A 21,550-nucleotide genomic window follows, 5' to 3' on the forward strand; every position below is an offset into this window, starting at 1 on the left:
TTTTGGTTTAAAGCAAAGTCTAAGCGAATAGCAATAAATGGACACAGGTTCCACAAGTTGACAACTCTAAAAAAAATGGTTCTTGCAAAGAATGAAGCAGTTTCATTCATGGAATCATTTTGGCTTTAAAGTACTGATATTCAAATACGTCTTTTCATGCAGAAATGCAAGTCCAACGCTCTTTTACAAACCAACTGTATGGAAAATTAAGTTACATGGTTTTGCTCAGTATTGTTCTTCAGTCTACTTGAAGTTTCACGATGGTCAGACCGTGGGAGCATTTCACAATGGCATGAAATGGGATCTTGAGTGCGTGACGCCGGCAGTTTAAGCTGTGTGGCACAAATTCAGGGGCGGCATTTTCTGGCAATTACCTTCACCTTTGTGAGATTTCACAGGACTGAGCATCGGCCAACAGCATTCCTGCCACTGTGTGCAGCTAGTGATCTTGACACAACGGCAAAAACATGTACGGTGCCAAGTCGTGTAAAACGTTGCCGTAGTCAAAGTATCTCCAAAAGTGATCGCTGAAGAATACCATTCCAGCTCTGTGCTTTCAGTCTACACGTGAAATTAACCTGTTTCATACACTAAACGTGCAGCTAAACTTGCTAGGCATGCTTGCCGATGATCACACTAGTCCGTGCGCATGATCTCGGGCCTGATCACTGATGAGTGCCAAGCTTCCCGCAACAGTTCAGCCATAGCCTCCTATAGACCTTGTGCGCTGGTGTAATGGTGCTGCTGCTCCACGACAAGCAGTGCCTGCTGTGCCGTATTTCAGCACATTTTGGTTGGGGCCCTCCAAGCATGCAGATGAAGTGGCAGCAAAGAGGGAACATCTGCTTCTTTAACGTCATTGTGTGTTGCAACATAACCTTCTGAACATTGATTGTGAGTGCTGCCTGAACAATGTAATGGCATCCACGATGAGAAAAAGTAAATGCACCATGTCGCATGTATATTGTATATAACTGAAAAATATGCGGTGGTTATGAATAGTAGATAAATGCACCATGTCACATGTATATTGCATATAACCGGAAAATACACAGTGCATACGAATAGTGAATATGCGCTTATGAGCAAAAACTGTTCCTACTTCATTTATTATTCCAAATGCATACTTTCTAATCCTTAGTTATTTCTTATTATCATTGCAAGAAAAAATATACTAGGCATAGTGCAAGCTCCAAACAGAATTGCAGAATGTCGCACATCGCACAAATGGGCCGCAGCAACACCAGTTAGGCAGAACCGGCCCATTTTCAGGAGAGAGAGTCACCACCAGCTGCCCTGTCAGTCTGGTGCAGTCTGGCCGCTACTTGTACGCTATTTTCTGCTACATCCTCAACCCTGAGTCGCAACAATATCCAACAGTACGCAGCTGTGATTTCTTTTTAACTGGGAAGAATTCAGTTTTTAATCATGGTGCTCCACACTAAACCGCTATGTGAGGATATGTTGGCTCCAACCGATTTTCACCTCTATTGTCGACGGGTGGTGCAGGATGTTTGAATGAAAAGTGCGAAAGCATGAGGCCTATAGGGTTTGGCACCCACTGCCACGCCTACCTCAGCCGTTAGGCCTAACCAGTGCTGTTTTGCCGGGTGTGGGTGACTAAAGTTACGGTTTCGTACTGAGTTGCCGCAAATCTACTTGCAGCGGGCATGCGCAAGAGTTATGTGTAAAAAAACCCGCCGTGGTTGCTCAGTAGCTATGGTGTTAGGCTGCGGAGCACGAGGTCGCGGGATCGAATCCCGGCCATGGCGGCCGCATTTCGACGGAGGCGAAATGCGAAAACACCCGTATACTTAGATTTAGGTGCACGTTAAAGATCCCCAGGTGGTCGAAATTTCCGGAGTCCTCCACTACGGCATGCCTCATAATCAGAAAGTAGTTTTGGCACGTAAAACCCCATAATTTAGTTATGTGTAAAAACTGAACCAGACAACTTTCGGCACCCATAGCTTGGGTCACTGTCATACACTAGTTCAAGAGAGAAGGGGATTATGCCGCGAGATCGATCATAGAGTACATAATCAAGCAGTTGCTAAAGTCAGTTGGCGACTGCAAACGAATTTCGTCCTTGGCTTGCCTTGGCTTGGAGCCATGTTATGGCAATGAAACTTGCTTATAGAAACTGAAACTGTTGATTATACATGCTTTTAAAATGCATATTCGTTTCGAATATTTCAAAGTAGTCTTGATGCTAGAGCCAGGAGTGGCGCAATTCAACCTTCGTACGCCACAATAAAGCATGAATAAGCAAATAAAAAAAATAAAAAATCGTCAACTCTTTTTTTTTTTCTTTTTGTAATTAGCAGGCTGTTTACAAGGAATTTGTTCCTCAGATGAAATAATGAATCAGTCTCTCTGTGGTCTTTGAAAATACGTGCTTCGCATGCAGCCAGCAATAAGCTGACACTTGGATGCTGCACCATCAGAATGCCCGATGTCGCACAGCACTTACCTGCCGTGGTTGCTTAGTGTATATGGTGTTGGGCTGCTAAGCACGAGGTCGCGGTATTGAATCCCAGCCACGGCGGCCGCATTTCGATATGATCAAAATGTGAAAACACCCGTGTAGTTCGATTTAGGTGCACTTTAAGGATTCCCAGGTGGTCCAAATTTCCGGGGTCCCCCCATTATGCCTTGCCTCATAATCAGATCATGGTTTTGGCATGTAAAACCCCATAATTTTTTTTTCTCACAGCACTGTTAAGTGCAGTTTCTGACAGCAAAAGGAATTACTTTGAGTGGTCAGTGTAGCGCAGCTAGTACAGTGATACAGAGAAAAAAATGGAAAGAGAAAGTTTAGTTCGTGTTTAGTTACTTGATCTTTGCCACTTGCCTGTCCTTTGCCTCCTGTTTACCTTTGCTTGCTTCTCGTATTTTGTGTCTCATCTGCATGAACTGAGCATGCCTTTTTTTCCGAGCAACCCATTTAATGTGTGCAGGAACAAGTTCGCAAGGGTATACCACAGCACTTCCGGGCCATTGCATGGCAGCTATTGTGCAATGCGCCCACATGTGCAGCCCGTGAGCAGTACGCAGAGTACCTCAAGGCAAGCTCACCTTGTGAGAAGGTGATCCGCCGTGACATTGCGCGTACCTACCCTGAGCATGAGTTCTTCCGTGACAAAGATGGTCCTGGTCAAGAGGGCCTTTTCAACGTCATGAAGGCTTACTCACTGCATGATCGAGAGGTTGGCTACTGTCAGGGTAGTGCCTTCATCGTTGGCCTATTGCTTCTACAGGTTCGTTCATTTGCTATCTAGTCATGAGCTTACCTTTTTGTCTGCTTCTTTTGGAACTATGGCCATGTTAACAAGTTCACAGAGAGTATCAATGTAACGAAATTGCACTCGCAATGAAAAAGTTCATCAAATTGTAAATTTTACTCAATTGAGCTTTACGTTTGTTTAGCAGTCTGAATGATTTTACATGTTATCCTTACATTTTGTTCTGTAACATGCTTTGATTGAGCATATCTTTAAAGTCAGCTTCATTAAAAGTTCGGGCAACATTTATACAAATGAAATGTTATGCTTACTCTGATTAGCCTTGCAAGTTTGAGTAGCATATCCGTAGCAGTGTAGCCATGACATAAGTGTGAGGCTTCCAATGTTCACGTGCATGTAGCTATCACTTTAAACAAAGAAAAGCATGATAATACTGAATGGCACGGAGCATTTTTTCTCTGAGAGCTATTAAGAGCTCAAAACAGGCTTTTATCTGTCTGTCTGTTTATTCAGTTACACTGTGGCATGGACATTGTGCCATGACCCATGCATTTGCAACATCTTACTGTGATGTCACTTTTGAAACAGGGTTTGAAACAGACCTCTGTCTCATCTGTTACATTGTAGCATGCTTCGTCATTGTCACCATGTCACAGGCAAAACACATTAACAGGTGTTGCTTCCCCATTTTCTTAGAAGATATAGAAAGGTGTGCATGTGGTGCACAAGCTTTTGCTTACAAAAATAATTATGGTCCTAAACAAATGCTCTATGACTGACGTCTATGGGCCATCGCACCTTTTGGGACATTGTTGCTTGTTGCATAGGACAGAAAAAAAGCATCGTTTTCGAAAGTTATAGGAGAGAGCAAGCAATCTGGTATGTGAGGTTGTACATTCTCTGATGCATGCAGTGAAGTAACACTGAATACTGAGGGGGGCAGCACACAAAGACAGAACACAAAGAAGAAGAAGACTATACAAATGCTGCACTCACAACTAATTTTTGTTTTGCAAAACTTAGTATTGAATAGATTTACCTGTGCATTCCACCACAGTTGTCTTCAGTATGAACGCATACTAATGTAGTTTACTTATTGGCTTTAGGGAAGTAATAATTTGGTAAGCATGTTCATGGCAGCACTGTCAGCAGATCAGAGATGTTTTTTACCACGGTAAAAAGTTTTTGCAATGCCCTTTCATTAAGTATGCGAAAGCTTTCCAGATTGTTCTCTTTTTTTTTTTTTCTTAAATGGCTGTTTGTTGTTCGCTTCTTTGCTTCAACTGACAGTTAATATAGATTGCAAACTGGTTATCTGTGTTCCAGTCACTTGTAAATCTTGAGTGCAGTGTCTTGGAAACATAAAACCATGAATGATATTACCTATACAAGCATTTAAAGGTGTGTGCTTGATGTTTATCTGCTTTATGAGCAGTCTGAAGATGAGAGAGCTGACAGTGTAATCTATAGACAAATTGGGTGAAATACATGGAAATATGCTAAGTACATGAATAATTGTCATGTTAGAAGGTACACACTTTGTTGAACACATTTTGAGTTTCAAATAATACGGGTTGTTGAAATTTTTAGAAGTACACACACACACACACACTTGTGTGGATAAAAGCTTGCCCGTTATCTTTTCACCTTTGGCACATGCATACTTGCACCATTTTACAAATATCTTTGCTTTAGATTAATAGAAATTCCTTAGGTTTGATGTAAAACTCTTCGCCTTTACCTTGCCATGTGATGTTGGAAAGACAGTTCTTTTGTTTTGCTCTATCACCAGCAATATTTTGCAAAAACTTGTGAGAATAGGCCAAAGAAGCTCTTCAGGCTCAAAACTTGTGTATGGCCAAGGTACATGCGACATCAATGTACAATAGACTGATCTTGAGAGTTTCACTATACCACCGCAAGGGAGGCTTATAGTGGTAATTCTTATTAGACTGAAGGGAAACTATGGTATGGTACAAAGCACACAGTGTTTCTTTTACTTTCTTTTAACTGCTAAAAACTGGGTTAATAGTTTTTGATATTTGATATATTTGAGGATTAAATACTTCTACAGTTGGAGCAGGATTTAAAAAAATGTACAATGCATACAGCTTGGGCATCTTGCTTAATGTTGCCTTGAACTCAAGTATACAGCCTAAAGGTAGTGAGGAATGCTGCCATCATAACACAGGGTAATGCGCCTGTGCATTAGTGGTGAAATTGGTCTATTGAGACAGCAGTTAGTGAGAAGTATACAGCTTAGTTGGCCTTACAATCAGTACTAATTGTTACCTGAGGGAAATATTCATTAACTTATTTAAATAAAAGGAGTATTCTGCACTTGGTGTTGATCCCTGCTATTGAGCTTCCCCACATTAGAAACCAAGCAATAGGATTTGATGCTATGTCATCTTCCCAAAGTTAGTTCTTGCTTTGCTCATGAAGTGCAGCTTATTGCATGACTTGTTTTAAACCATTGGACAGATGCCTGAGGAAGAGACATTCACAGTGCTGGTGCGAATGATGCAAGACTATCGTCTGCGGGAAATATACAAGCCCAGCATGGCTGAACTGGGACTCTGCATGTACCAGCTGGAGTGCCTTGTACAGGTACTGTAGGGTTTTTGCATTTTTCTTACTCCACTTGCTAATCATTTTGCCTTCCTGGTATGTATGTGTATGTGTACATGTATGTGTATGCATTTTGTCTAATCCATAATAAGAGAATGGAACATATGCATGTAGGCATGCCAAAATTTTCATGTCTTTCTTCTGTTTTGTGCCACATCATATCCGTCACCTCTTGGAATCACCTTCTTATGAGGCAGTATTTATTCAGGCTATGCCGCTGAGTCTGTTGCTTTTGTGTGTACACAATCACTGGCATTTGTCAGCACTTTTGTGAGTTACAAGTCTAGACATGCTGCCCCATCCTCAAAATGGTCGTGACGAGCGTGGCTCATTTAAGCTCACTATTTTTCCATCTGAACATCTTCCACAAGACAAGCTTGTTCAAGGCTTTTGATTGTGCTTCTGACAGAGATGACAGCACAGAATTTTTTAAACTCATCGATGTGCAACTCTTTCTTCAGGAGAAAAAGTTGGGTTAATATATATTCCCATAAAACAATATTCAAAAATATATTTTAGGTAAAAAAGTTCTCTATATAAGTAAAATACCAACATGTTTATAACACTTGTCCGCATGACCATTCTTTCTGTGTATGGTCTCGTTTCGTAAAGTTCTTCTATCATTGGATCCTGTGCTTACAGAGTTTATATTGAATAAAAATGGAAATGGTATACTTTGAAAATTTATGGTTGGTGGAAAAGTTTGAATGTTTTGAAACTGAAGCTTTCAAGGAAATTTATGGCATGCAGGACTTTAAAAAAATTTTGATCTTTCTACTGTCACTGTTCTTTAAACTATAATATTATCTTTGTGAAGGCAGAAATAAGAATTTATGAATGCAGATCCCATGAACTGTGGAATTCGCTATACGTGAAGCTTTCATGAGCCAGCAAGGCAAAAGGTCGCATTACGACAATAAATGCACTGCAGATTTCAGTGACGAATTCATCCTTTAGCTACCATGGTGGATCTTTAAGAGCAAGATGTTTTTTTTTCTTTTTCGGCATTAAAACATGTTGAATCGTAAGATATGACATGCTTGACCTTGTAGAAACTTGCCAGAATGCCACAATGCTATGAGAAATGCACAGCGAATTTTGGCGACCAATACATCCAGTAACTTCTATCTTCATCATCAGCTAGAAGATGCGTGTGCTCACTTTTTATAAGTAAAATGGTCGCTGTGCAATGCGGCTAGCGCGCCAAGCGTCTCAACACACCGGCTTGCAGTAGGGAAATGCGCAAGGATGTTTTATTCTATCTTTTTAGCTATATATCTGTGGCTTGATAGTTAGAGAATCAAGCTTCTGTGCTGGGGGAACCGGGTTTGAAACCAACCATTGGACATGCAATTTCTTCTTTTATTGAGTGATGGGTTCCACTCGGCATCAATGTGCACATATGGGTTGCACTCGCAGCAAGTAAAAAGTGGTTAAAAATGGATGCCAAAGTGACGTAAAGAGGCTAAGAAAGCTTTGCTTCTAAAGGCAGAATGGGAACTTAAAGTCTTCATTGTGCGCTTTCTGTATATGGTTGTAACAAAATTGCAGATAGCTCTTTTAAAAGAATACAGCAAAGTTGTTGAGCATGCTTTCTCTAGAACAGCACAGGCTCTACAATTTTCATTGTGGAAAGGGTGCTGTAAATAATGGCATTACTTGCATAAAAGCACATCTGTTGTTAGGTGAATAATTCTTTATTTTGTTGTCTTCTCAGGTATCTCAAAAGCAATAGAATGTTTCTTCTTCATGTTTAAGACATCTACTGTACATCTGCCTCATTGACTCAGCAGTTATGTTATTACGCTGTTCAGCATTGGGTTACAGATTCAAAATTTAGCTGTGCAGCTCTCTAACTTTGCATTGTTTGAATTATGGCTGCTGCCCACAAAATCATGGCTGTGACATGATTTGCTTTAAGAAATTATATGCAAAGGAATTGGGTGCCATTGTGATTACTAGATGTTGGATATACTAGATGCTGTTGTGATTGTGCAGCCAACTGAGGGGCAGGAGAAACCTCTTGGTGGCATAGATGTTACTGGTAGGCTGCTCCTACAGATTGCACCGCGTTGTGTGCATTGCGACAGCACCTGTGTTTCGGTTGACATGTCGCCTATCATCCTTGTCCATATCTTCTACAGTGACACTAGTTACTGTATCGGTTGAATGGTAAGGCCTTCCACATCCTTGACCATGTGGGTTCATATATCAGGCTAAGACAGCACGATATTAGTGAGCACCTCCTCATTGGTCTCATAGTAAAGCCATGCTGAGTAGTCGCATCCCTGAAGGATGTTCTTGCTTGTTTGCAGGCCTTTTACTGGCATGGTAATGGTCGTGTTGGGCACCAGTTTTAATAGTATATTAAAACCCACAGCCATTGTGCTTTGTTTGGGCTTGATAGTGTTTGTCACTAACTTGATTTTGAGTTAAGTAAGATGGAACTTTCTTTTAGGTCAGCTGCACTGAAAGTAGATATAGATGCCAGACTTCGTGATTTATTTACTTAAAGTGGACAGCTGGACTAGTTGGAATATAGACATCTCATGCATTTCCAGTGCTTTAAGGAAATAGGAAAAATTGAGAGAAGGAGAAAGATTGAAAAAAAAAAAGACATTTCTTTGTTTTTTGTTTGTTTGTGGTATATGAAAAAACAAATATGTCAAATGTTGGTTAAAAAAGCTGAAGGAGTAATTATTGCTGCTACATGAGATAGAGAACGTGCACAAATGTGCATGTCCTTTGGCTGTAGCATATTTATTTATTTATTTACTTATTTATTTATTCATTTATTTATTTATTGTAATGGTGGATCATATCTTTGTCACATGATGTAAAGTGCACGGAAAAATGTTCTTTCAATGTATCTTTCAGTGTATCACTGTTTTAACTGCGAGCCTTTTCTATTTAGCTGTTGTGGTTGCATTATTTCATCTGAATCACATGTCTTTTCACATGCAGGAGCTGGTGCCCGAGATCCACATGCACTTCCAAGCTCAGAGTTTCCACACGTCTATGTATGCCTCATCATGGTTTCTCACTCTGTTCACTTCCTGCTTGCCGCACACCCTAGCATGCCGGGTCATGGACCTTTTTCTCTCTGAGGTTGGTCACTTGTTTTGATTGGCTATTTATTTTGTTGCCACTTGTTACTTGAGTTGAGTTGAGTTGAGTTTAGTGGCACATAAGCAGCTGAGGCTATCATGCGCCAAACACTAGGCATAGATTCTTTTTAAAAAATTGGGACACCTCAGTGAGTCCTTGTCTGGGCAAGAGCCCGGAGACTTGTTACTTGAGATTGTGTAAAGCAGCGCAGCTTCAAGTAACATTAGCTCTTTGGCAGTTACTGTTTTATATTGTAGAGCTTATGGGAAGTTTTAAGTAATGGTTAAAATCACTTCTTGTTGGGCTAGGTTGTAGCTGTTCATTATAAAATATGAAGATGCCAAATAAACGGACACACACAAGAGAAGAGAACGGGACAGGGAAAGTAATGGCACGGAGAAAACTTGTTAGTGTGTTTCTGAGATTGCATTTCTAGAAATGCTTGTCTGTATTGATTTTTGCAGCCCACTGTACAGCTTGGTGTGGTATCCAAGTAATAGCATAGCTTTTATTAGGTTGTTAGTGACAAGATTGGTTCTTGGTCTTTACTATGCTTGTGTGGGGTATATATGAATGTGAGCAATATATTTTTGGGAAATAGAAGTTATGGTTTGTGCTGGTAAAGTGAATACCTGAGGAAACAATGCACTCTGCTAGTTTTGTGTCTTCTTCTACCTGTCAAACAGCACTGCTGTGTCCTGCACTTTTGTTGTTCATTATAGTCATTGTCTGCTAGTACTGGGCACCCAAAATATCGATACTTAGGTCGCTCATTATGTATTGATCGATGTGAATTTTGTTCATCCTACAGGGAATGGAGATGATATTCAGGATAGCCATAGCTATTCTCCAATTTTGCAAGGAAGACATACTGCAGCTGGACATGGAAGGCATGCTAAGGGTGAGATACTGGGTTATAATATACCTGCATTAGCATTCTAAGCTTACTAAACATATATTAAGCAGGCTTTCAGAGTATATTTTGGTGCTTGCCCTACATTATTTCCCATGATATGTGCAAGGTACACAGTTGACGCCTGTTATAACAGATCCGCATACAACATACTTCTGGATATAACAGACCTTCCTTTTGATTTACTTTAGTCTGTCTATATTATCAATGCAACAAATTCCACTTTTAACTCCTTTGCTTCCGGCTAGTTGGTGCTCTGCTGTGCCTGGTGTTCTGTGGTACATTTTCCTGCTTTGTTCAGCATGTTCCATGCTGTAAGAAAATCGCTCTCAAGTCTGCTACAGACATAACATTTACAAAATGCCTGATTTATTTTGTTCACAAAAGGGCTTCCGTATCAGATGCGGTAAAATAAATATAAAGTGAGTATAAAAAGTTGAAAACGTGCAGGAACGGGAAATACAGCTTCGCATTTTTCGCACTCGGAACACCTCTTGGACTTTCTGACATGGTCCTTGAAAACTAAGCCACACCTCAAAGGGTTCTGCTACCCGGTGTTCGGTGGTATGTGCTGAAAAAAAATGAGCCCACTTGAAAGCCTGTACTCTGGTTTCAACGGCTATAACAACAGAGCGGAGTCTGTCTAGCAGGAAGCTTTCCATTGTTTTACTGTCAACTACTGCTGAAAGTGTGGACAAATATGTCCGTCTAGTGTACGAAACCCAAAATAATAAGAAAATAGCTTGCAGTGTGGTGCCATCTATGAAAAGCTTCTCAGAACATGCGCTCTAAGGGTGGCCAGTGCACTGCCGACCACCTGCACTGTGGTTCTTCTGGCCTGGCTGGCTCAGTGCCGGCCTTGGAAGTGAATGAGTTAAGAGACCTGTCTTTGATGGCTATAACGGACAAAGTTTTTTTGCAAATTTTGTCTAGATGGTACATACAGTTGAACCCACTTACAACAATATTCAAGTGCCACGAAAATTACATTGTTATAACTGATAATTGTTATAACCGGATTGCATGAAAAAAATCAAAACAGGTGGATGATGAACTAGAAGGAGAGGGGAGAGTGGGAAGGCAGAGCTGATGAGAGAAAACTATAATGGTGGGGAGGCCAGTGCCCCTCCCCACTACCTTCCTCCATCCGGCTGCTGATTGTGTTCACTTGTTTAACTGATTCCTGGGCACTCCGATTGCGTGTAACAAGCCGCAGCTGTCGGCATTAAAGAATGGCTCTGCTATAACAACTGCAAAGAGGGGTCATGGGTGACAAGCGATACGCAAGCTCCGCTAAGGTGGCCCCAAAAGGGGCCTTTTAAAGAATGCGAGAAGGTTGCTACTGCATCTTGTCTGCTCGAGAAATCCAGAAGAAACGCCGAGGCAAGATCGCCACAAGCATCTCGTCACATAATTCTCGCTGGCTTGCATAAGAAAACCCTATGTCCGTCAGTCTTGCATGCTTTACACAAAGCTTGCCGACATCCTTCTCCAAGGCATCCACATAGTGCAGCGGAAGGTTCCTCACGAAAACAAAACCCCGGAGGGACTGAATCATCTGCCCGTGTGAGGTCAGCGGTGAGGCAGCCTGCCCTACCGCATCATTGCTGCCGTCATTGTCATTGGTATCTGATGCAAGCACGTTCACTACGATCGCCTCATCGGTTAGAAGCACTTAGTTTCCAAATCTATAGCCGTGCGCTGTATTTTTATCAGCAACATCGTGCATTGCCGATGATCAGTGGGCACATCGGCTGTCTTCCGTTTTGGCGGCGAGTCAAACCAACTGTTGGTCAAACGAGGCTGAGAAACCGCGTGGCCAGGAACGATTTCGACGCCACCAACAAAGACAACGCTTGCAATTAAGCTGTTTGCAGAACTTCACTGAATGAGGGGCCAGCAAGCAGCATGCGAGCAATCCGTGAGCACCGCATTTTGCGCGGTCCATTAGTGTTTCGGAGGGTGGGGTAGCTTAGAACTACGGGCGTAGCCCTTTCATGTTCGGACGGATGGAAGGGCGACGGGAGAGAGGCGTGTGGAGTTGGCTGGAAAATGAGTGCGGGGTGGCTGTTGAAACAGTGGCCCATTGTGCAGCGGCTCGAATTTCTCGTTTTCTTTTTTTTTTTCTTTTCAAAAAGTTCGCAATTCACTACCTTTTGGCACGGACATCCAGCAGCCAGACTTCATCGTTATAAGCAATAATGCGGCATTGGGGCATTGTAGTAAGTGGGTTATTTCACCATGAAAAACATACAAAAGTTCACAGTGCAGGAGTTTCTCATTGTTATAACCGATATAACCAATATATTGTTAAAACCGGTATCGTTATAAGTGGGTTCGACTGTATACAACGAACTTTGCTGCTGTGATGCATGCATGCGGCAGTGCTCTGCAATCAACTATTTCAATCCACTTGCGCAATGTGCAAAAATGAACTCTTTCTTCATGACTGAAAATACTATCGGCAAGCGTCCTGCAGTAACGTTCTGCGCAATGGCCCGTGCCGAGGGAGCTGCTATAGGCCTAAACTGCTTTGCTTCATAGCTGTAGCTGTAGCTGCTTCAAAAATAACTGCTGATGAATGCAATATGTATTGCTTTGAGAACACTTTATTTCTCATTGCAGCAATTCACACAAGAAAGAAAATAGGCTGTTCTTAGCAGCCAGCATCCAGACTGCAAAGGTTGGGATGCAGTCAAGCCATTTCGCATGCAGTGCAGCTGTGGCTGCATGCGAGCTCCAAGCTAAACTTGCTTCGTATTGCAGCCCTTGTTCACGCTACAACTTTGACAGTGGTCTTCGCTCACTACAAAAGATAAAATTAAGATGTCAGTTTATTCTATCGATAATTGTTTCATGTTAAAAACAACCTTAGCTTATGTTTGTGTCATCGGCAGTAGCGACTCGCTTGTGGGCCAGTCGGTTGGCATGGCAGGGAACTGGCGGCAACGACAGAAATATCACTTGTACCCATGCTTTTGCTAGCAGGAAAGTCTTGTCATTGTGCAGTGTAGAGTTCCAGAAAGCAAGACGCCATGCTACTAAGCATGGCTGTGTGTTTATCGTGTACGTTTATTTATTTATTTATATTAATTTAGTTATTTCATAATTTTTTTTCCAGCTGCCTGAGAGTTCTAATAATCAAACTCTAGATGGGGGTACATGCTAAGTTCCGCCATTTCACAACATACTGTGGCCCTAATTTTGACTGGAACAGATTTTGGATATAACAGACCTGTCTCGCTGAAGTATTACGGTCAGTTGTAATGAGCATTGACTGTACTTCATGTTTAATTATGCTTGTGCTGGGCTCTCCTGGAAATTTTATTGGTGACCATAGTCACTTCGCATATTCTTTTATGCAGTACTTCCAAAAGGAAATGCCAAGCAAGTGTGAAACAGATCCAGATTATCTTATAAACCTGGCTCTGCAAGTGAAGTACAACAGCAAGAAAATAAAGAAGTGAGTGTGTTGATCTTGGCTTGTACTCTGTTTTGCTCATCTTTATGTACGTATGCAGTTTACATGATCTCTGTATCCTGTCGATCTGCTGGTTGTTTGGATCGTTGCTCTTGTGCATGATGTTATGTGGTAACATTTTATGACATGAGAAATGTATTGCAATATTGTAATAACTGCTATATTTTGAACTTGTGGATTAAAGTTTGGAAAAGACAGGCCTGATATTTAAAGGGACCCTGAAATGATTTTGACAACTGTTTGCTAACATACTAAGTCAGTAGGGCAAGTCTGTGTGGTCATTAAGAGACAGATTTAATCGCTCTGTGTGTAAAGCATCTGATTTATTATAAGGCTTTAAAAATGTTCTCAGCAGCCCCTCCCCGTGCTACTTAGGGTGGGTGAGTGATGTCGCTCAAGCAAGTGATCCGATTGGCTGCCCTCGCAACATCATCGGCAATGCTAGAAACATGTCGCTTCATTAGGGTATTTTTAATGCCATATGTGCGCATAGTAACTTGTGTAACCTTAAAAATAAATAATGCTCGCAGCAGTGCGACGAACGCCTCTGGAGGCATCCGTCTCTTTTTTGCTTCGTGTAGTGCAAGCCAACAAACATTATAGGTCATGCCAACGCGTCCTCATTTGTTGTGCGAAGTTTGTCTTTAAATTTTACTCCATGTAGACCAGGCTTAATGAGAAAAACTGTATACGAAAAATATGCGGGAGCACACTCGCTTAAAATCAACCAAAAGTAGACAATAATTGCGCCACTGCACGAAAAAGGTGGGAACTAGCGATGGCTGTCTGGGGTAAAAGTTGAGGTGGTGCACCATAGCTTGGGAGGAGGGTAATGTTTAATCATTTGCGCCTCTTTTATTATAGCACGCTCACTCGAAATTCTTGCGTGAAAGCATTCCTTGAGAGGTGCACTCTGTGTCTAGTGTTGTGGCTAGGGTGGCGTTCAGGGCATGGAATCCACCAAGCCCATCGACTACGATGTCAAGTTGTGTAAAATGAAGGAAAAAGGTTTTTTTTCGCTTAGTTACACGGCTCCAGTGCGGAAGCCCACTCTATGCAGGAGCAAGTAAACACGTCAGTTCACGTCAGGACCCTCTGTCCTCATTCTCCAAAGTATCTGCTTTCAATCCCTTCGTCTTCCCTAGGCGAGTCAACTAGGGAATCTGAAGACTGTCCAGCAGCAAATCACCATCGTCGACTCCGTTGCAATACCACGCCCATGCTATCCATAACCCGCAGTAACTCCGCCTCAAAGAAACTGGTTCGGAATTTGTGGAAGAAAGAAATCATCCGGTGACACCTGGTTTATTCGTCGTTGCCCACTCTGTGCTTCATTCAGACTGCAAGGTGAAGCGCAGGCTGAGGGCCTTTTGTGGAATCCTGCAACAGCCGGTTTACAGGCTGTCTCGACGGCTGGATAAGTGTTGAGGGATAGGTGGCAATTTGACTCGTCTAATTAACTGCGCTTATCTATTCGTTGATGGGGTTATCTCCCATTCATCCTTTTCTCTGGTTTCCAGGTAATGGGGGGATGTTGCACTCTCTAGGGTAGCGTACCTCACCGCTGCCGACCAGTTGCTGCAACGCCTGTTTCTTGAAGCCCGACCGGCATTACTATTGGGTAGCGTGGCGTTGTCGGTGGGCTGCAGGCATCTGGTAGACCATGGCGATCAGGCAGGGACGAGATGACTTCTAGTGCGATACTTGCACGGTTTATTCAATGGTTGGTGAAAGAGGGTAATGAAGTGAAAAGGTGCATTGCGGGGCCCTTTAAATAGGCCCACTAAAACTGTAGGCGGAATCTTGCTCACGTCAACATCACGTGATATGCACCGAGTCCCACGGTGCTTGGCGGCGGCACCCACTCACCCGGCGACCTTTCACAAGCCTGCCTCTGTAGGGGCAACCCACAGAGTCTTGATCGGGGATAGGCGGCGGATCACTTCTCTTTCGTGCGTTGCTAGTTCACCGTAAGGGCGTCTGGTTATGGATAGGTGGCTGATCCATTGTCCCAGCTGACATCAGTTCTCGTCGTGGCTTAATCCTTTCTTCTAGGCGACATTGGTTCGCGGAAGTTCTCCTGTAGAGCTTGACAGTTCAAGGAAAGGGTCCCTCTAAAGTCGCACGCACACAAAGGGGCCTGTAAGCACTGCGGGGTGCCAGCCAGACTGGCAACCCCTCGAGACAACCACAACAAATTGGGAATTCACCCTTCGTTTTGATGAGGCATAGTGGTCGAGCATCCTTTTTGCACGGGGTGCTACACGCCAACCGTAACAGCATCTCCGGCAGGGGAGGAAGATCCCGACGCATAGGGGCCAGCAGCCACTGGGTGAGGGATTGGCGTTTCAGTAGCAGAATTTCCCTCAGTGGTGACGAACTCCTGGTTCATAGCTGGTATATTCCTGGGAGTCGTTCATCAGTCCTCGTGGCGCTCTTGTGTTTTTTGTCCCTGGTCGGGTCCGATGAAACTAGACTTGCAAACAGGTCTCGCAACTTTTCGTCTCCTGTTTGGGCAAGCAATCACTCCAGAACAGTGCCGGATCCACAACCATAAAGCGAGCAAGCACAAGGCCACCCTCCTCCAAGATACACCAGGTTAAAAAAAAAAAGAAAGAAAATCTGCTACTGCTTTCCCATTCCTCTTGCGTCCTACCCCTCCCCCCCCCCCCGCGAACACTAAAAACAGCCATTTCTCGAAAGCGTTAAGACATGGTTGCTAAAATCAGCTAACAATCGACTACAACTTCGTGATAATAAAAATAAAACGTATGAAAAAAAATACAAACGTAAAAATGCCACGGAAATCCGAGTGAGCATGAGGCTTTCGTTACTCTAGGGGCACAACTCAGACCGTCGGCATTGCCGTTAAGCATACCCTTTTTGTAGCGAATATCAAAGGTGTACTGTTGAAGAGCCAAGCTCCAGTGCAACAGACGACCGTTTTTAGTGGTCAGTCTTTATAGTGAACCTTGAACCAGTGATATAGCAAGCTAGCTTCTGTACTGCCCGTACTACGCAGGCGCATTCCTTCTCTGATGCACTGTATGCTTCCTCACAAACTGAAAGCTTTCTACTGGCATACAGTACAGGGTGTTCGTTTTCGTCGTCTCTCTCTTGACAAAGCAGCGCCCCCATACCCCTGTCGCTGGCATCACACTGAAGAATGAATGGCTTAGAGTAGTCGGGCGCATTCAACACTGGCTGACTCGTTAGTGCTTTCTTCAGCATACTAAAAGCCTTTTCTTTTGCGTCATCCCACTTTACCGTTTGCGGTTCTGTGTTTCTGAGAGCATCTGTTAAAGAACTTGCAATCTCGGAATAATGTGGGATATATCTTTGGTAATAACCTGCCAAGCCAAGGAATGACGTGATGTCTCGCTTGGTGCGTGGTTGTGGGAAGTTGTCCATTGCGATCAGTTTAACCTCGGAAGGCTGACGATGGCCTTGCCTTATTACATGACCTAGATAAGCTACCTCCACATGCCCCAATTGACATTTTGGAGCCTTGACAGTTAAATTTGCCTCTCGTAGACGACACAACACGGTTCGCAGGCGTTCCATATGGTCCACCCATGATGAAGAAAAGATTGCTATGTCATCAAGATACGGAAGTGCAAAGTCCTCCATTCCCCGTAGCACCTGGTGCATAAGACTAGAGAAGCAAAAGGAAGCAATCTTCAATCCAAAGCTCGGGACTTTCAGCCGAAAGGTTCCCATCGGGGAAATAAATGCCGCAATCCTGCTTGCCCTCTCGGTCAATGGAACCTGCCAGTACCCTCTGACTAAATGAATGAATGAATGAATGAATGAATGAATGAATGAATGAATGAATGAGTTTATTTCTCCTGTTTACAACAGAAAGGAAGCAGAAGCTAAAGGCCATGTGGCCTGACAAAGGCTTCTGCTCCCGAGCGTGAAGATGAAATTAGCACTGCTAACTTCCTGAAGCCTTTCCTCGATATGCGGTATTGGGTAGGTCTTGTCCTTCGTGATTAAGTTGAGCCTGCAGTAGTCTATGCATGGTTGCGGCTCCTTTCCTGGGACCTCAACCAAGATAAGAGGTGAGGTATAATCACTCTCTCTCCTGGCTTGATTACACCTACCTCTAACATCTTGTTTATTTCAGCGGCCATGACTTGACGTTGACGAGGTGAAATGCGATAAGCTTTCAAACGAACTGGGTCCGACGAGGTTGACTAGGTGTTGTGAATGATCGCAGTGGTCCTTTCAGGTGTGTCTGAAAATATGTCTTTAAATTCAAACACGAGTTCCCTCAGTTTAGCCCTTTGATTGGAATTCAACTCCGCCTGCTCTACTAGCTTGTCAATGGTCTCGTGAATGTCTTTTGCCCCCGTTACTTCTGTTAACTCCGTAAAGTCGACAGGCATCTCCTCAGGTTGGTTAAGGGACATGTTCACAATGGCCTCCCTCTCTCGGTAGGGTTTAAGTAGATTACTGTGGTACACTTGTGGTGTCCTTCGTTTTCCTGGTACCGTGATTACATAGCTTGTTTCAGGTAATTTCGGAATTATGTCAACTGGTCCTTCCCATTGAACCTGTAGTTTGTTTTTCAATGAGGGTTTCAGGAACTTTTTCAGGAACCTTTCCCCAACTTCAAAGTGTCGCGTTCAAGCCGTCCTGTCATAGTATAGTGCTTAGCATTGCTTTATGCCTCATGCATTTCCTGCCCTGATAATTCTTGAGAAGTGTGCAGTCAGTCTAACAGCTCTATCACGCATGCCACAACCGAAGGGTCGCCCGCCCGGCCTTCCCAGGCTTCTCAAACAATGCAAAGAGGGGACTGAAGGCAGCGACCGTGCCACCTGCAGCGTTTTCATTGATTTGCTCCATTCTCTATGATAGTACACTGATCACTATTATGTAAAATTATTTTTTCAATGATTTCATGTGTCAGAATTGATGAAGTTGAGTCATTTCGAGATAATCTGTTTCTCAGAGGTAGCATCTGCTGGCAGAGGGACCTTAGTTGCACTGAGCAATTAATAGGCAAATGAGCAAGCATGGTGCATAGATCACGTGGTGGTGATCATGTCTGTGAGATATTGTACTAACCTACACTGTGAACAGCTTTCATTAATATTGCATTATATTTCTGCAAATAACGCAAAAAAAAAATTTTTTTTTGTGCTCAAAGGAACCATGTTGCACTGTATCATGCTAACCTGTTAGGTCTTTCAGAATATTGCATATTGTGTAAATTGTGTATAAATTTCTTTGTATATAGATATCTGTACTTTTTGCACATGTGTGCTTTTCTATATAGGTATGAGTGATTTCATTATCCATTTCATATTATCCTGGCAGGAGCTGTTGTCAAGGTGCTGAGATGGCAACCTTTTGCTCCTGTCATGACATTTGTCCTGAATTTCATGTAAATAATAAATATTGAATAAAACACTGTGAATGGGAGCTTTGCATTGAAGACTTCGTGGCTTTCTGGTTTCACTGTAATGTAGCTATAAGAGTTGTGTGTGTTGTGAGAGTGGGAAGTTAATGAGGGCAATCAGAATGTGTAGGTGTATGCTCATTAATCACATTTTCCTCTGCTTTATTTCTAGGCTAGAAAAAGAGTACACAGCACTTAAGGTTAAAGAACATGAAGAAATGATTGAGCTGAGGGTAAGTGTACAAGGAAAACTTCTACCATAGCAAAAAATCTGTTAGAAAGGCTTTAAGCTTCATCGAGCCAAAAACGCTTGCTGCCAAATGTAACCTGTAAAATGCAACCTGAGAAATGTTCTGTGTAAAGAAAGATTTCAAGGGATCAGTTTGGATCATGTCTCGCGATTATGGCATGGATGGAAAAATTGTGTTGCGGAATAATAGAAACAGGCATGGCATAATCCCCCTAGTATAGAATTACGTATTTAATTCAGTGCAAGTGGTCGCAAATGGAATATGATATAAGTCGAAACACAGCAGTGAAACATAGTAACAATAGGTTCTCATACCATGTGATGATGTGCCATTGCTTAAGTACGCATGCCTTAGGTGCTGCCAAATATGCTGTGGTTTTCATTAGAAGTTATTTCTTTCCTAATGCAGGGCCTTTTGTGCCTTTAGGTTCTTGTGCATGCGTGTGTGTGGGAAGGCGGGCAACTATGGGAAGTGTCGCTGTTTTCACCACGTCACCTGTCAACACTCGACATACTACACACAGCCTTGTGCCCTTCAAGTGTCTGCCCAACACTTGAAGCTGGTTGCTCCTTGGAAGGGTTTGGCAAGGAGTCCCTCATAAGCAGGAAAGGGGAGTACAAGAAACAATAGGGTTTAATAAACTTAACATAAACTACACAACTTCAGAGAACAAATCTAGAAGTGGAAAATGAGCCAAAGAACAAAAATGGTGCATCAGTGATATGCACTCTCAATGCTTACAGGCTATTCCTGGCCCCGGCAGGACACACGTCATGCACACATGCACTTCCTGCAGTAGTATGAAGCAGATTCCCCCCTGAGCTGTTCCGCTGCTTGCTTGTAGAACGTTGACCAAAGTGCCTTTGTTGCAGTGTCTATAATGTCACATGAGTGATCCTTCGACAAGCATACAGCCGTTGGAAAGCACATGCTTGTTGGCATTGCAGGCATATTGCCATACAGTAGTGTCAGCAGTCCCAACACATTTTAGCTTGCACTTTTCCTATGTCCTTGGTCTCCTTTCCCACTTCTGGCTCCCACAAAATGTCAGTCGCATCCTACTGCACTTCCTAAAATTTCACAAGTGGCTGATACACATTTGAATGTCCAGTAAAGAAGAAAAACATCTGCACATATATGTTTTGTGTTTCATTTTCTGCAGACGTTTTAGTAAAAGTATCTTTAATTGGATTATTGATAATTTAGAAAACCTTTGCTGTGAAACCACTTCTTTGAAGTTGCATTTTTTCTGCATGCTATCACCTACAGTGTACTAGATTAGGGGTAGTGGGCCATGGGAAGGCTCTGTGGTGAAGCAGTTTTCCCAGAAACACGCAGGTGGTGCTGCTGCGCCTTTCACCTGGGCCCTTCATGCATACGTGTCTGATGTTCCTTCACCCGGCTGGAAAAACCCATTTCAATACGCTCCACCGCATTCTCTAATATACAGAAGAGAGATAAAGAGGGCAAAAAAAACGAGTTCTTGCTATTTTTTTCTTGCGAGGACACAAGTTCAAAAAGTTTCATTGGTACATGTGAGTCTAAGCACGTGCTGGTGGCACGACAGGCTTATCGGAACCTGCACTGAAAACATTCAGCGTACACACAGGTTTAGTTCTGCAGAGAGCGCTTCATTTACACATAATAAAGTGAGCTCCAATTCATGCTGTAAAGATGGTTGGACAGCGAAGCTGTAAACGACAGCTAGAACGATTACTCATTGCGATGTAGGTTGAAATTATTCGCGTGGCGACATTCACATGCACTTTACCTAGTTATTTCGACGGCCTGCGACTTGGCTTGCGCCGCTACTTCGTGCACCTACAAAGAGTGAGCCAGAGGGAAGAGAAATTTGCCGCGCCTCCTATGCATGCTGCTCTTCAGGAGTCCTCATTATATGTGCGTGTCACAAAACAAATCGGTTGCTAGGCGGGTTCTTCTTGCACATGCAAAAGTATAGTTACATCATTCCATGCTTTATGTGCAACAGTCAAGCAGTTGTCGCCACAACAGTTTGTGCCACGGTGATCTTTACCAACTGAGAAACGTATACGGGGAGCGCTACGTGCTTCGCATTACATGTATCATAGGAGCGTCTTATCAATTATGCACGTGGTTCGGATGCTTGTTTTAAGCTTGTTGTTTACTGAAACATATGCCGTTCTGTATGTTGCATGCGTGATTCCAGAGAATGTATGCACTGTTCGCTTCACTTTGCTGAGTGCTTGTACCTCTGCCTTACAGAAGTATGAGCCATAGATGATTATAGTTTTCTGTCGACGTTACGCCACGAAGAAATCCCGGCATCTTAGCCATAGACAGCTTCGCTGTAAAACAAGACGAAAAGAGTGATGCAGCACCTGTTTCACTTCTTACATGGTGTGCGAGAGGGGTTCTGATGTAAACATACGGCAAACATACGTCCGGCAGACAACGTCACGTTGTGTACTTCCGAAGTTCATGAAGACTGTCTTTTCGATCATGACGGCGCGAGACTGACTGTTAAAAGGA

The 21,550-nt window shown here is 43.0% G+C and overlaps 1 protein-coding gene across 4 annotated transcripts in view; it reads left to right on the plus strand.

Annotated features, from left to right (window-relative positions):
• LOC135896242 (ecotropic viral integration site 5 ortholog-like) overlaps nucleotides 1–21,550 on the plus strand; it is a 260,532-nt gene that overhangs the window by 211,692 nt on the left and 27,290 nt on the right. For all 4 annotated transcript variants that reach the window (XR_010562642.2, XM_065424603.2, XM_065424602.1 and 1 more), the window contains 6 exons: nucleotides 2,961–3,260; nucleotides 5,730–5,855; nucleotides 8,841–8,984; nucleotides 9,796–9,885; nucleotides 13,263–13,360; nucleotides 18,961–19,021. Coding sequence is in view for 3 of the 4 variants with exons in the window: in XM_065424603.2 (XP_065280675.1) it covers nucleotides 2,961–3,260; nucleotides 5,730–5,855; nucleotides 8,841–8,984; nucleotides 9,796–9,885; nucleotides 13,263–13,360; nucleotides 18,961–19,021 (819 nt within the window). In the remaining variant the exon portion in view is untranslated. The remainder of the gene's footprint in view (nucleotides 1–2,960; nucleotides 3,261–5,729; nucleotides 5,856–8,840; nucleotides 8,985–9,795; nucleotides 9,886–13,262; nucleotides 13,361–18,960; nucleotides 19,022–21,550) is intronic.

The sequence above is a fragment of the Dermacentor albipictus genome, chromosome 1 (assembly GCF_038994185.2).
Source record: "Dermacentor albipictus isolate Rhodes 1998 colony chromosome 1, USDA_Dalb.pri_finalv2, whole genome shotgun sequence".
Taxonomy (NCBI): Eukaryota; Metazoa; Arthropoda; class Arachnida; order Ixodida; family Ixodidae; genus Dermacentor; species Dermacentor albipictus.